The 16,548-nt window shown below is 33.5% G+C and overlaps 1 protein-coding gene across 1 annotated transcript in view; it reads right to left on the bottom strand.

Moving 5' to 3' along the window:
* Positions 1–2,006: 2,006 nt before the first annotated feature.
* LOC117338201 (Golgi apparatus protein 1-like) overlaps positions 2,007–16,548 on the bottom strand; it is a 39,025-nt gene continuing 24,483 nt past the window's right edge. Inside the window, exons 22-25 of the mRNA XM_033899457.1 lie at positions 13,459–13,611; positions 12,886–13,006; positions 11,381–11,487; positions 2,007–10,632 (exon numbers count right to left, since the gene is read on the bottom strand). Coding sequence (XP_033755348.1) covers positions 10,468–10,632; positions 11,381–11,487; positions 12,886–13,006; positions 13,459–13,611 — 546 coding nt within the window. The 3' untranslated portion in view covers positions 2,007–10,467. The remainder of the gene's footprint in view (positions 10,633–11,380; positions 11,488–12,885; positions 13,007–13,458; positions 13,612–16,548) is intronic.

Below are 16,548 nucleotides of genomic sequence, written 5' to 3'. Positions count from 1 at the left end.
AAGCATTGGATGCTTCAAGTTTCAATTATTTGGATGTGTCAAGTTTCAAGTATCTAAGATGAATGTGGTGATTGTGTTGAACAATTGATTGCTACGAATGGTTATTATTGTAGAAAAACTGATTGCTAAGAAAATCCGATTTCTTGTTGGTTGTGAGCGTGCAAAGTATACGCTAGTCTCGTGCGGCTTTGCGATATCCACTAGCTAATCTATCAAATCCTTAATTTTGCGAAATAAATTAGATAATGCGTAGTTCCACTACGTTTTCTGGGTCCCGGGCACGTTCCCATCAATGACTGCTAAAGGTGATTAATATGACAAATTGTCGTTTTCTATTGTATTAACTTCATGCACGACTACCAATATGGTGAAATCCCCAAAGAAATGTAGGAGTTGAGTTCACAGGGTCTTCACTGCGATTCTCAAATGGTTTTTTTAATCTAATTAAAACTGACAAAAATAATTCAATTCAAAACGTCTTACTTAGTACGCAATCACCACCAATGTTCTACCTTCCAACCAACTTCCATCAAGTAACGTAGAAGTAGCATCCACAAAGAATTATGGACAGGCGACATGTAAAATTAAGATGACCAGTCTAAACCGTTAGATTGCTTTGGCGTTATACCTGCGAGTACAATGTAACGTCCTGGTTTAGGGCATGTAATCCATCACTTGACGTTAATTTGAGAAGTGGGTTGAAGGTGAAACATCTTTTACTTCAATGACCTTGAAAATATATATGTCCAGGATTAGCAGCCATTCGTCACTGCCCAATCTCGTCATTCTAAGCATTTTAAGTTATGAAGAACTTTCTTAATTGTTTCGAACAAATTTGACCCCTGTGACCCCGTATATCTCTCAAGGTCATCAATTTATACGAATTTTAGTTTTTCATCCCAGCATGTAACGTTCCCAACATAAGGCCGCTTGGCCTCTTGGTTACCGAGAAGGAAGACGTTTGAATATTTAAGAACATCTGTGTCCTTGAATGTTAATGTAGGTCAAGGTCATTCATTTGAGTAAACTTGGTAGTCTTTCACCTCAGCATTGTGCTGGCCCATACCAAGTCCCTGTGCCTCTTGCTCATTAAGTCGTTTAAAGATGTGTCTATTTCGCCCCTCCGACCTTCATTCATTTGAAAGAACTTGGTAGCCCTTCACCTCAGCATCCTCCATATATAATATAAAGTCTCTAGGCCAGTTGGCTACTGAGAAGTTGTTATTTAAGATTTTAGCATATTTGACCCCTGTGACCTTAAATAAGGGTCAAAGTTATTCATTTGAACAACCCTCTTAGCCCTCCACCACAGACTACTATTGGCCAAATATCAGGTCCCTGGACCTCTTGGTTGCATCTTGTTTACCCCTTTTCTTATTTCAGAATATGTCAAGTGTGACCTCTGACCCATTAACCTTGAAAGATATGTCAAAAATCTAACACCTGGACCCTAGGAACCCCTGTTGTGCATCTGCATTCCCGCAGTGTATCATCATGAAAGTTAGGCCTTTTATTTTTGACTATATATACTTAGTTCTATTTTTTAGTAACACCAGCCTTGACCTTGACCTTAGTTCAATGGAATCTGCGATTACACATCTGCAGAGGGGCTGCAGTGGCCGAGTGGTTAAGGTGTCCCAACATTTTTATCACTAGCCCTCCACCTCTGGGTTGCGAGTTCGAAATCTACATGGGGCAGTTGCCAGGTACGGAATGTAGGCTGGTGGTTTTTCTCCGGTACTCTGGCTTTCCTCCACCGCCAAAACCTGGCATGTCCTTAAATGACCCTGGCTGTTAATAGGACGTTAAACAAAACAAACATCACAGTGTAACACCATGTTAAATTTCAGAAAAGTTTGGCCTTCTTGATCCTGAGAAACGAAAGAGCTGATGGACAGACGAATGGACATCAGGGTTATAATTGTTGGTTCCATAAGTAGGAATTGATTGGATTCTTATTCAAGAGCAAGTTCATTAAATCTGAAAGAAATTGAAATACGGCAAAACAAAATTCTTCTCTTGTTTTATTAGCAAAATGTTGCTCTGATAAACAAAAATAATGTGGATAATGTTTTGTACAACAACATCTAATAACCAATCTTATGAGTGATGGTGGCTAAAAGATTTATCATCCATATTATACACACAATGACATAAAATAATGTGCCAAGTTGTCCTTTCCAATAAATCCACTCTTTAGGGGCGTTTTTCTTTTTCTCAATCTCATGTGGGGAAAAAAAAATGATATTTATTAAAAGGATGGTCAATCTCATGTGGGGAAAAAAAATTATATTTGTTAAAAGGATGGTAACAGTTTCTGAATTAAATTAAATTTGTTTACTAGTAACAAGAATTGTGCCTTTCCCAAATTATCAAGATACTTTTTAAGCAAACTATAAAATTCATTAAAATTTCTGCATTTTTTTTTTCTCCTCAAAAAACCAATCTTATGAGATTGGTTTTTTCAAATAAAAAAACAAACAAACAAAAAACATCCACATTAACAAAGTGACAGTATAGAACTACCCTGTATACATTTATAACATGTGTTAACATTGATGCATTTCAAAACAATTACAGGTATAAAATTTCGCGAAAATCATTTATCCTCAAAATTCAACTTAATATCATTTTTACCAAACAAAAATCATTCTTCCCGAAAAAATGATAGGAAATTACATCTGATATATTACAGAACTTGTCCCAATTCGACTATTAAATAATTCAAAAGTACCTTGGTGAAGCAATGAAGATTTAACATTCAATTTCTTAAAATATTAAGGTTTTAACCCAAAATGCTTCAAAATACTTAATTCGTGTAAGCAATATGGTTATTGGAGATTTCCAAACTTCAATTTGGCAGGAATAACACATACTTTATTTAATAGACTTAAAACTTTAAGTTTATGAATTCTCTATTTTGAAGAGTCGCTGGACCATAAATTCTGGATGATATTCAATATTAAATGTAGAGTTTGTCGAGATGTCCACTATGTGATCCAACTTTATGCCAAGTTTTGTTGAAGTTGGATAATTTATTTTGCATAACAGATCTGTAAGCAAAACTAGTCAATAGTGAAATGTTGATGCTGAAGAAAAAGTTGGATCAAATTCAGAATTTTTCGAGACAATTGCACACTGTGCAAGGCAAATGATACCTGACAGCAATGAGGAAAACGGTTGCAATTGCATGTCGCATACTATCAAACATGTTATAGCATGATATGAAAACAATTCTAGAGAAGTTCACACACCATAATATTACACATTTTAATAACATTAGATCCAAAAGCTACATTGAATTTTGCCAGTTATTCTTTTTTCATAGTTCAAATGGAGTTTTCTCAACAGACAATCCAATTTATATCAATAATATGAACAAATATTTAATGTTGCTATTATGAAATCATCGCTAGTCAAATGAATCCAAAAACTCACATATAATACAATATGCTGTTTCTGAGATACTGGAACTTTTCGAAGTGGAGGTAAAAGTCGAGCTAGAAATAATTATTTGATCATATGACCTCTAGAAAATTTAGGGCACTGCGTCCTGTGGTTCATGTTGAACAAATCTTTTATGGTAACGGGCAATGTTACTCAAGTCCCCTAAACTATTACTGCAGTTATTCATGAAGCCTACAGATACTTCACATTTTAACACCAAATTTTATCAAAACTGAACATCTAAATTGATGGCAATTTTTTAAACCAAAAATAGAAGTTGCAGTCATGTTTGAAGTGTCATAGTATACCTATATTTATGTTAAATTTCATAAAACTCAAGTTTCATACTTTCAGTCAATTTTTGAAATTCCAACTTGCGCACGTCAAGGTTCTCAATAAGAAGTCAACCTATGTTAGTGAAAATTATAAATTCAATATTTACATTTTGACCAATCAGAAACCTCTAAAGTGCTGAATCAGAAAACAGACTTCACCTTTGTTTATTGTGCCATACAACTGAAAATGGCAGTGACACTTTCAAGTGTGAAAAATCAAAATGGCTGTCTTCCAGTTTTCTTTCTTTCTAATCAATTTCATATTGCACATTGAACATGAGAGAATGCGAGTAACCAACATATCGTTTTAGAAATATCCCTTAAATACTCCTCAATGAAATGATAATAATCTTCAACTACGATAATTTGTTCATGCGCAAAATATATGGATAGCAGTTTTTTCCCCAGCATTTAGCCCAAAAAAATACCTGCGCAAATTACACGGGTTTTTACGGTACCAAAATCCAGGATGACCACTGGTCTTTTATTTTGTGTTCCAGACAGACTCAATATGGAATGGTCTTAACTAGGGACCAAGTTATTCTCTAGAAATAGCAATAACAACAATCCAAGATGGACACCTTTCCACCATTTTATTTCTCGATCAAACCCAAGGGCTTTGGCATCTGATTGGCCAAACACAAACAATATATTTTCGTCGCTGATACATTGTTTAACTTTGTTTCCCGTTCCGTATCAGTCAAATAATTTCTGTAAAATAATCTATAATTGTGTTTTGATAAAAGCTGGATTGTCTCAAAAATTTGACAATATATATAACAAACATCCATATGTATGGTATATGTTCAACTGACATTTGATCAAAATGAAGCATCACAATTTTATCAGCCGCAATCAAGCATCTTATACATACGCAATAATATAATTTGTATTAATAAAACAGATTTCATAGACAAAATCAAAATTATGATACACCTTTAATTTTCTATCATATATTTGGTTTTCATACCATTAAGATTAAAATAAAATGAATTTTTCAATATGACTGCAGCGAAATTTTGTCATATAAACAACAGAACATATTAAATGATCGAGTATAAATATGATGATCTGTACAGAGTAACCAGGCATACACTGCATTCTTACACACATCACACACACATACATACACCACACACGTCACACATACATGTACCATTCACAAACAGTAGTAGATTTATAATAAGCTCGTCATTCAGAAAACCAGGCAACGATTCAGCGCATATGACACAACGGTATGACAATGTATATATTGACCCGTTACACTGCGTAACATGGTATTAAAATACTCCCTCACGAGCCTCTAGATACACAGGCTGCATCTTCCGCAATATAATACATGTAATCTTGGGATCACTACAATATAATGTAGCATTGGAATTAATTTCTGAAGAGGCCAAATGCATCATTCATGTACAGAAAAAAATTACTCTTGTCTTTGCATACATAAGACAAGAGAATTCAGAGGGATCTTGGTGCCCACCATCGAATGATCAATATTGGTCCAATAAAAGACTGATCTTTTCTCTACTTTTCCCTTCTTATCCTTCTTCCTTTTTAAACATTTGATAACAAGGGGAATCAGCATATGAAATCAAAGAAAAAATTTTTGAAAAAAAAAAAAAAAATTCAAACTGTTCAAGGGACATTCCACAAAATTTGGAAAATTTCTGGCTCCGACTCTTGGAAATGACTTTTAATCAGCATCAAAATATCTTTCCAATGGTCAGTTTGGACAAGTGAAACTGGTTGGAATACCCATGACCAATATATATTTAGACCACCTAAATCAGGGAATCAGTTTTTAATTTGTAGCCTCTCCAATGGTAACCATGACCCCTTTATCTTAACAAAACTTGAGTTTCTTTATTCCTTATTCTGGTTTCACAGAAATAACCATCAATCAATTTGTATTGATCTTCACTCCTTCAAATTGTTCATAAACAATAAAACATAGTCACTTATATAACACAATGTCACAAAAAAATCAAATGTAAAAATAAGCATTAGTATTACAATATATAGAAATAGACCCAGAGACCTGGCTTCGGGATCACGAAAAAGAATTTGAGTCTTAACTCAGCCAATCAAAGTATGACATCACTTTTCCCCCCGACGTCAGCGATGATTGGATGAGTCAAAACTGAAGATAATATAGGACTTTAAGACTGTTTCATGATCCTGCGCCAATAACTACAGTAAGGTCCAGAAAATGTACAACAATGCCCCGGATACAACTCAAAGGAGACATTAATTTCAGAGGATTATTCTAATCAACAGTAACATACACATTCAATACAAATTGCTGTACTCCTGTACAAGCTAGCATATACATCATCTAGACACACAACTCGGAAATCATGTCATTTTATTGTGTTAATTCATCCACAATAAATGAGTCTTAAAAGATTAAGATTATTCAATATTAATGCATCTTGTACACGGTTATTGAGGACTTATTCATCTGAAAGTCCCTAGTATTGCTGTACAATCCAACCCTATCAATGTAATAGTATTGTGTAAAATATTAATGATGTACAAAAATGTACATTTTATTATCAAAAAAAAAAAAAAAAAAAATTTTCCATTTTGTGTTATATACATATAATTTGACAATTTGCCCTGGGTTGAATTTGCAGCTTTCTTATCATTTGTATTTGTTCCTTGGTTAAACTTTCTTGATGTTATAATAAAGATATAGTTTTAGTACAAATTTCATGAAAATGGCATGGGACATCCATGTTAAATATCTTGTATACTGCAATTATCCATTAAACCGGACAGTAGAAAAACAGTACACAACGGTATCTTTAACAAAGACAATTTGCTCTCATCGAGAAGTTGAAAAATACCTCAATAGCCTATGCATTTGAAGTAGCACTATACAATGTACATACTAAGAAAAATGGCACACTTTTTAACAGTCATCAAAGAAACTATTTGTTCTACAACTTGATAAAAAAATAATGAAAAAATTAGATATTTTATAAATTAAAATCACAATGCAACAAATAAAGTATGAAATCATTCTTTGAGACTTTGAGACATGTAGATTTTGCACTACAATTTAAACTGTTCTCATATGCTCGGAATGGATAATATATTTTATTCAAACATGTTTAAAACAAATATAAATGCTTTGATCTTTTTTAAATTAAGAAAAAATCTGCAGACGACACCTATTTTTTTGGTTTATGATTAAGAAACTAAACCTTTATTCATTTAATTTCAACAAACATTACATATTCACATACCTTAATATAAAGTATACAAATATCTGGTACACGATCATATATGGATGTGATGATGATATATTCTAAATATCATATTTCAACTCTGTTATTATAACCTATCTGCCTGTACACCAAGAAGATAAACATTAAAACTATTTTACCCACTAGTATTTATTATAAACTTAAACATTTTGCAATATTCATGATGAAAAAAAAAACAAAAAACTCTAATTCATGATTTATGTAATAGAGGATAAACACATTTGAAACAAAAGAATAGTGTGGTAGATTTAAAAACAGGTAACACCAAATCGTGAAATAAATTTGTCAGAATAATTTTTAGAAGACACTCAAATTTTTCAGAAACTTTTTAAAACTGTTCATTAAATTTTGCGTAATTTAATTTGTTATGGGTACGGGAAATGGATGGGACAGGGACGACATACATGTTTTCACCTCAACCGAATCGCTCCATAGCAAATGGTAACTGGTCATTTGGCAGTGTAAATATATTAACGATGCATATATTTGTACATATGGAAAGTATGGGATATCTTGAATCAAACAGCATTTGGTTTGTTTGCACAAGTATTTTATTTTGGTGCAGATATTGTCTAATGAAAATAAAGAGTGATTTGTGTCTTACTTACACAGAGTTCTACAGGGATGGAACAATATACGCCCGTCGAATGCCATGTAGTTATATATTTTATCTTGTGTTAAAATCATATTTACATCAGCTTACGAGTGGTTATAGTTGGCATGCTTCAACCCTCACCTTTACTTTTACTACAAAATCAAATATTTAATTTTCTTACAGTTTAAGAAATACAGCGCAGTAATTAGGAGTTATTAAAGTAGTCTCCAAATTATTAAACACAACTTGATATCATGATTATAAAGCCTACCAAATTTCAAAGGAATTGTTTGGAAAATATAGGATCTCTGGACAAAAATCAAATACCAAAATAAATAAAGGGCAATAACTTTTGCAAAAAAGTCGAATCCAAATGCTTCTCAGGAAAACAACTATATATGATGCTTTAAAAGCCTATGGAGTTTCAAAGAAATCATATGAAAAATGCTGAGATCCCCCGGCAAGAAATAAATACCGAAATAAACAAAGAGCAGTCATGATAAAATAATTGAATCAAAATGCTGTTCATTACAATGCATACCAAGTTTCAAAAAGATCGGTCCACAAATGTAGGCGGAGAATTTCCAGACAAATAAAAGTTGATGCCAGATGGACAACACCATACCAAATACTCCCTTTATTGAACGGGTGCATAAAAATTATTACACAAGAGCCCCCCCCATACTCAACAACCATACATCATTCTGCATGATGTGGCCCAACAAACTTGATATATTAATTTTGCAGAAAAAAAACGATGACTTACGAGAAAATAAATACTTCCAGTATAAACAGCAGTACTATATCACACCTCCATATGAGGGTATAAAGGATACAGACATCCCAACCATACGGACATCCCAACCATACGGACATCCCAACCATATGGACATCCCAACCAAGGAATCACAACGTATGATGAAATCCAAGGTTTGCCGAGAGAAAATGGGTGTGCATATAACAGGTGCCCTTCACATAATGCCTCAATTTTAAAGCTACATAATATTTTAAGTTCATTAAACCCTGTTAGATGACAAATTTTATCTGAACAATTTTTTTCTTTTTTTCAAAAATAAATACAGTAAAGCATTGTATCATAATATCAAATGTGTTTCCTGAATTTACTGATAACAACACAAAGCATGTCTCTTAATACCAGAAATGCAGAAAGAGGACTGCTATCGAAAGTGTGATTATATCTGGGCAAATAACACTGGTCTTACTATGTAAGCTGTACATTAATTGTTCTTGGTGACTTCTTTGTACATTTAAAAGTTAAAAAACAATAGTAATGGATAACAATAGGACATGAAATCCAATAAAAAGTATATAATCATATTGATACTTTTTGTTACAAATTTAAAAACATGATTCTGAGTAATTAATATCCAACTAAAGCTTTATTCTAGAAAAAATAAATCTCATTAAGTCAGTTCATGAAAACTTTACATTATGCAGTTAAAATACATGAGGTAGAGGCCTTTTGCATGAGCTCTACCTGTTAAGTTAAGGATTCAAGTGATGCAATTTCCAGATTACCGAAATACAAATAAGCTGTATATTTGTACTATATATAATTCATATATAAATATGTTTGTCAGTTCAACAGAAGAATACAACAATGTACACTATTAACCCTTCCACCCCTACTGGCCATATTGGACTTTGCATTATGAAAGAATGGCAGAGTCCACTCAAGTTTTTTAGGGTTGAAAGGGTTAATTACTGATAAGCTCTGCATAATGGCAGGATTTTACTGAAAAACCTAGGTAATTGTCCTAATGCAGTCATTCCATGGTTCAATATCAATGATAAAGACAATTACAGACATGGAACACAGATTAAAAACTCTCAAACGTATCTTGTATCAATAACTAAAAAGTCTACAGCAATTCAACGTCAGCATGAGAATCTCCTGTATGCGTGGTCAGGATCAGGTAACACAGTGGCAACACACTTGCCTTTCGTCTAGTGGCCGGGGTTCGAATCCACAATCAGACATGAAAAGTATGGGGTCACCTGCCCGACCACATGGTTTTCTCTGGGTACTCACATGCTTCCATCCGGGGCCAACAAGCGTTATTAATATGAGTTGGTAAAACTTTCGTTTCACAATTTTTGTTTAATAAATAAAGTTTGCATCTCCTGTATCTGTGGTCTGGAACCTCCTACAGAGTCTATAGTCATCTCCTATAAAGACTACCGGATCAACTGGACCAGAGCGGAATGATTATGAGCTATAAGACCTACAAAACCTCTTTTAAAGATTTTTTTCAGCCTAAACAGGTCTATTTTGACCCTTAATCCCTGAATGCTACAGTTGACCTCTGAACTGGTTGTACCTCGGGGTCTGAAGTTTTTACTCAACATTCCATACACCCGGAGGTCTCTGGATTGCTTACATCATCAACAATTAATAACAAGAAGAGCCCCAGTTGGCCACATGCCACTTATGGAGATGTCTGTGACACTGTGTGGCCACTTTATAGAGATGTCTGTGACATTGTGTGGCCACTGTATGGAGATGTCTGTGACATTGTGTGGCCACTTCATAGACATGTCTGTGACAATCTTTGACCACTTTCAATATGGAGATGTCTGACATTGTGTAGTGTTATTTTAATGCTATTCTGCTAGTTTTTATTTCAAACAGCTTCACTAAATATTTTCAAAGAACAATTTGATTCTCAAGCCCTCTTCATCTGAATAATGATTTTTCTAATCATGTAAACTTATTTTTTAATGAGTGAATATTAAATTATTATCACATTCAGCTTTATAACCAAAGAGGAAACTTCCTCCTGTTCCCAGAATTTTACTTTCTTTTGTCTCCCTTAGCCCGTTTTGTTACTCGCCCACACGTAATTCCTACTAGAAATATCATTCCTAATACCACTATCATTATGCTAAGAATATAATTTTTAGCAGGAGATATACTAATTTGTTCATAAATTTCTCCAAATCCTTCTGGTGGAGCAACCTGAAATGGATAAAAATTTCAATGTTAAGTCAACATCCATAATTTCCAGCTTAATTACATCAGTCCAAGCATAACATATTGCTTAATATCTAGTCTGAACAGGATAACAAAATATTACTTAATCTAGAACTCGAACAGTTTCTCATACTCACTTATTTCTGAATACTGATTTTTATCGTCACTGATGCTAACACTGCTGGAGTTACTTCCCCTGGTTTAAGATTATTCAAGTACCAATTGTGAAGGACAACACTGTTACATATGTCCCCAAAACTACACCCACAATCGTAAATATCACTAGTTGATATCGCAACAGAATGACAAAAATACACATATATTCTTAGACCAATCAGGGCCCGGTTGTTCAAAACTATCATTCAGCTAGGACAGATGCTAGAAAATGGTAGCCATTTTGTTTTTTTTTAACAAAACCGGTATCAATACCACCATTTTTCCGTAACTACACAACAGATTTCATCACAATTAACCGATATAACGAAAAAAATTTGACCAATGAGAACCCTGCATCTAGTAGCCATTTTGTAGAAGTCAGACTGTTCATTTGGGAGCCGTTACAAAATGGGACCCTGGTGGACTATTTATCCAAACAAGACTGGTGTACATGGAGTAAGATGCAGAGTAAATTCATGTATATAAACCATAGCACCACTTCACCAACACCACAATCAGAAAATTCATGATTGTAGCCGATAGTGATTTTGACAAATAGTTTCAGTTTCAAACTTACCCTCACAGAAAACTCCCACAAATCTTTACGCTTTGAAAGTAAGTTTCTGCAATCAGTTGACATCCCATCTGGTCGGTCTTCAAGCTCGATCAATAAACAGTTCATTTCTGTAATCAGGATGTCACAGAAATTACATGCAAAAAGGAAATAAACATCAATATTATACAGGGCTCAAAATGGTGCCTATTTTAGTGGCCACTAAAAAAAGAATTAAAAGACCTTTTTTTTTAAATCTATAAAGAAAGGTCACCTGGTAAAAATATCTATTTTGAGCTGTTATATAGGTATTCTGTTGCTTACACAAAGTAATATTAGAAAACACAATTGCCATGTTCATTTATTTGATGATTTTATGCTAGACAAACATCCATACACTTAATTCTAAAATCCATTTTTTACCCCTTTAAGTTGGAAAGAGCTATTTCTTGTCATGTTCATTTATTTGATGATTTTATGCTAGACAAACAAACATTCATACACTTAATTCTAAAATCCATTTTTTACCCCTTTAAGTTGGAAAGAGCTATTTCTTGTCATGTTCATTTATTTGATGATTTTATGCTAGACAAACAAACATTCATACACTTAATTCTAAAATCCATTTTTGTCCCCTTTAAGTTGGAAAGAGCTATTTCTTGTCATGTTCATTTATTTGATGATTTTATGCTAGACAAACAAACATTCATACACTTAATTCTAAAATCCATTTTTGTCCCCTTTAAGTTGGAAAGAGCTATTTCTTCCTATCATTAACTGCCAAATTCAGTTAATTTTAAAAACAGTATCTGTCAACAAAACATACATAACTAAGTCATAGGAGCTAGGTAACCAATTACTGTATTTATCCTCAAATTAGCCCCTCTCCCCTAGTGTAAAAGTTTAGTACTGTATTTATCCTCAAATTAGCCCCTCTCCCCTAGTGTAAAAGTTTAGTACTGTATTTATCCTCAAACTAGCCCCTCTCCTCTAGTGTAAAAGTTTAGTACTGTATTTATCCTGAAATGAGCCCCACTCCACAAGTGTAAAAGTTTAGTACTGTATTTATCCTCAAATGAGCCCCTCTCCCCAGTGTAAAAAGTTCAGTACTGTATTTATCCTAAAATGTACTGTATTTATCCTGAAATGAGCCCCACTCCACAAGTGTAAAAGTTTAGTACTGTATTTATTCTGAAATGAGCCCCCTTCCCTAGTGTAAAAGTTTAGTACTGTATTTATCCTGAATGAGCCCCCTTCCCTAGTGTAAAAGTTTAGTACTGTATTTATCCTGAAATGAGCCCCCACCCCTAGTGTAAAAGTTTAGTAGTGTATTTATCCTCAAATGAGCCCCCACCCCTAGTGTAAAAGTTAAGCATTAGAGGTTGGTAATGGCATATTTGAAAACCACTTTCAGATTACTATCTTAAATTTGATGATTTGAGCAAGAGCTTATTTGTGGGAATGGACTTATTTGTGGACAGAAATTTATTTGTCGGAAGGAGCATATTTGCAGACAGACAGTAACTTACGTCTGCCATTTCCAGGGTTGATATGGCCACAGTGTTTTGACAGATCCTGCTGACAGGCCGTATGTAGTAGGGGATCTACACCAACATCTATGTGAGCTTCCTGGATTGTACGTGCTACTTCCTGTAGAAGAGATATAAAATCTACATTAGACACAGTATTTCTCAGTATATAAGTGATCAGGAAATCTATTAATAGAAACAGCAACCTAGTTTTAACCCAGATGCATCAAAGCTAAGATTTTATTTATTGCATGATTAGACTCCAGATAGTCAAAACATGAACTAATAATGTAGTGTTTCTGAAAACATAGACAAAGTTTCAGACAATCGAAAAAGAAATGATATATTGTAATGACACAAAAACTATTTATTGTAACAATTTTTTTCATCTCAAAAGGTTGAAATTGTAACAAATTTTCATTTCAAAAGGCTGAAATGCAACTCAAACTGTATGAAATACAAGATGTGACATTTGTGAACATAAAAGTTTCATGCAAAATAGATAAGAAAGTAAGTTTGTACCATGTGATATATCAGCTAAGAATTAAAATTGAATTTTATTTGTTTCATTACCTTTGCACATGCTAAGCCATTCGGACTGTTCTTGATGGTTTTGATGTTTTTTTTGAGACACTCCATCACAGCTCCCTTGCCATCCTCTGTGATAACCACCTTGTTTTGACTCTGCATTGCTCTGTTGTGTTCGTCTGAACAAAACGACTCAATCTGGCAAATAATCAAAGTATTTTTTATTGTACATGTCTTTTATAAAATTCAACTTCTATAAATTAATACAAAATTATCACTAATATTTACAAGAGGTTCAATGGGCATGTATTGCTCACCTGTTCTGAGGCTTGTCAAAGGAAAACTACTTCAACAACAAATTCTACAATCTCACATCAAATATCCTATCCCAGGGATTTTGATATTCAGGAATAAATAATTTTAGACATTAGTAAATTTGACCCCTGTGACATTAAATGTTTAACAGAAGACATGTAAACTCATTTGATAGACCTTCGCCACAGAATGCTTAAGAAAATCAAAGTACTGAAAGTACTGTAGGAGGCGTTAGTCAGATGTAAAAGGAGATATTTGAAATAAAGCAAGAATACAAATTAAACTGATATCAACATGACTAAACATTTCCACTTAAGTGTGTCAAACCAACTGGACATAATGGTTTTCACAGTCCTGATGAATGTAATGGTTTAGGCTGTTTCGATGTACATAATGGTTTTAACCATCTTAAAAGTTGCAAACCTACTTCTAAAAGTAGTTAAACATTTCTTATTTCAATCAAACCTTTACTTAAAAAGTCAAACATTTTAATTTTTTTTCAAATCAACTTCTACTTAGGTACATGTCATTAACATTCATACTTTAAACCATCTTTTATACTTAAGTAGTTCAAAATTTGCATTTATGTGTTTAAAACAAACTTATATTTTATAGGCCTGGGTATTAGAAATGTCGAAACAATATGATATGCATTTCGATAAGTTATAACAATACACGATATGTATTGAAAATACAGGGAGTGTCTGCTACTTTTTTTGTTGAAAGTGTGCAATGTCTTTCAATATCTTGTAAACAAAATTGTTTATTCCTTTCTATTTTGATCTTAGAATAATATCAAAATTAGATTGACAGCTTTTAAAAGTTATTACACTTTTTTTTTCAACAAAGACCTCATTTTTAAGGACAATTATTTCAAAATTAGATATCAATTCCATCTATTTTAATAGATCCAATGGCAATATTCACAATAAACTGTGATTTGTGATTTGTAGCTTTTTAATTTAGCACCAAGATGTAGATAATAGCCTAGTAGCTATAGGTACTGTATATAAATATACAGCGTTTTACATGCAAAATATTGAAGAAAACTTTCATATTTGATATCAATTCAATTTGATTGTATAAGGCCCTTGGGGTGGGGAAAGAACCCTGGGCCTATTTTTACATCAGGATTGTGTTCATCTCTTGTTGTCCAGCAAGATTATGGAGTTGGGATCTGAATGGTTTCACAGATAAAACAAGAGGCCCAGAGGGCCTGTATCGCTCACCTGGTTTTATGAGATATGAAACAAAAATGATGCTTAAGTTTATTTGTCAATATATCATAAGCATTTTATATGGGTACATGTACATTGGTTTATTGTTATTCTAAAAATGTCAATTTAGCGAAATTGACCTATTTTGGTCCCATCCTTCAGCCCCCGGGAGGTTAACCCCAACATTCGTACAATTTTGAAAACCCACCCCATAACCATGCTACCATACGAATGTAGGTTTTATACCAAATTGTGCAATCAATCCATGAAATGAAATTGACTTTGGGTACAACCCCATAGGGATTGCTACCACACCAATGTGAGTTATATCCATAACTTAGTTTCAGAGAAACCAATTGACCCCTTTTGACCCTGCCCCCCGGGGGTCAACCCCACCATTTTTACAATTTTGAATCCCTACCCAAAAGGATGCTACCAGTCAAGTATGAGCTATTGCTTAGTTTCAGAGAAGAAGTTATTTCCGTCAATTGAGCCAAATTGACCCCTTTTGAGCCAACAATTGAATTGCAATTTATGGATAATTTTTGATTTTGGCAAGAAAACATTCTTTAAAGGGCATGTCTGCATCATTTTTAATAATTTGCCTTTGAAACTTCGCACACACCTTCATAAGAGCCGGTTCTTTAAAATGTGAATGAAGGTCAAGGTCAGAGAGATAAACTCAATATTTGTAGCCAGTCACACATCTTACATGTATCCAGCCTTCGTGTGTATGTGCAGTTTTGGGTCATTTTTTAATTTTGGTAGGAATTTCTTTTTAAAAGTGCCATATCTGCGTCATTTTGATTATTTGACCTTGATGCATTGCACACACCTTTAAAAGGGCTGATTCTTTAAAATGTGACCCAAATTAATAATTTGAAAGAACTTTGAATTTTCTTGATCATTTGACCCCCATGACCTTGAATGAAGGTCAAGGTCAAATATAGTATAACATTTGTAGCCAGCCATACGTTATCGATGCGCCAAACATCAAGCCTTCATGTGTATATTATAGATAAAAGAGCAGAAACCTTTATTCTGCAATTTTGGATTATTTTTTAATTTTGGCTGGAGAAAATAGCTTTATGATTCTTTTCCAAGTGCCATATCTTTCTGCCATATTTTTATCTGATGACAATAAAATATGCACATTCTGTTTCAGTGGACTATGTTCTTTCATATGAAATGAAAAAAAATAATCAATATAAGATTTTTATTTTTGACATTCGAACCCATAACAAGTCGTTGGCCTTGACATTCTCTGACAATATATCATTGAGAAAAGTTTGCCCTAACCACGTGCTAACCAATTTCCAATGAAAATGAAACAAATTATGCTAAAATATGTGTGATGAGTTTTCTATATAAACTATAGTAAAATGTATCCTCTCCCCAGGGAGAATGCGACACATAGGGGGCCATGAAATTAACAATTTTGATAAAACAGCTTAAGAACCTTTTGTACACCATTCTGCGATATCTTGGTCTTAAGAAGAAGACCGACGCATGACGACAGATCAAATTATAATGGTGTATATTATGAGCTGAATGTCAAAGGATTGTAAACTCTGTACAAATTGTATTATATTATCAGGCAGTC

Source organism: Pecten maximus, chromosome 11, assembly GCF_902652985.1.
Source record: "Pecten maximus chromosome 11, xPecMax1.1, whole genome shotgun sequence".
In the NCBI taxonomy this organism is placed as follows: domain Eukaryota; kingdom Metazoa; phylum Mollusca; class Bivalvia; order Pectinida; family Pectinidae; genus Pecten; species Pecten maximus.
This window is presented reverse-complemented; position numbering and strand designations above follow the sequence as displayed.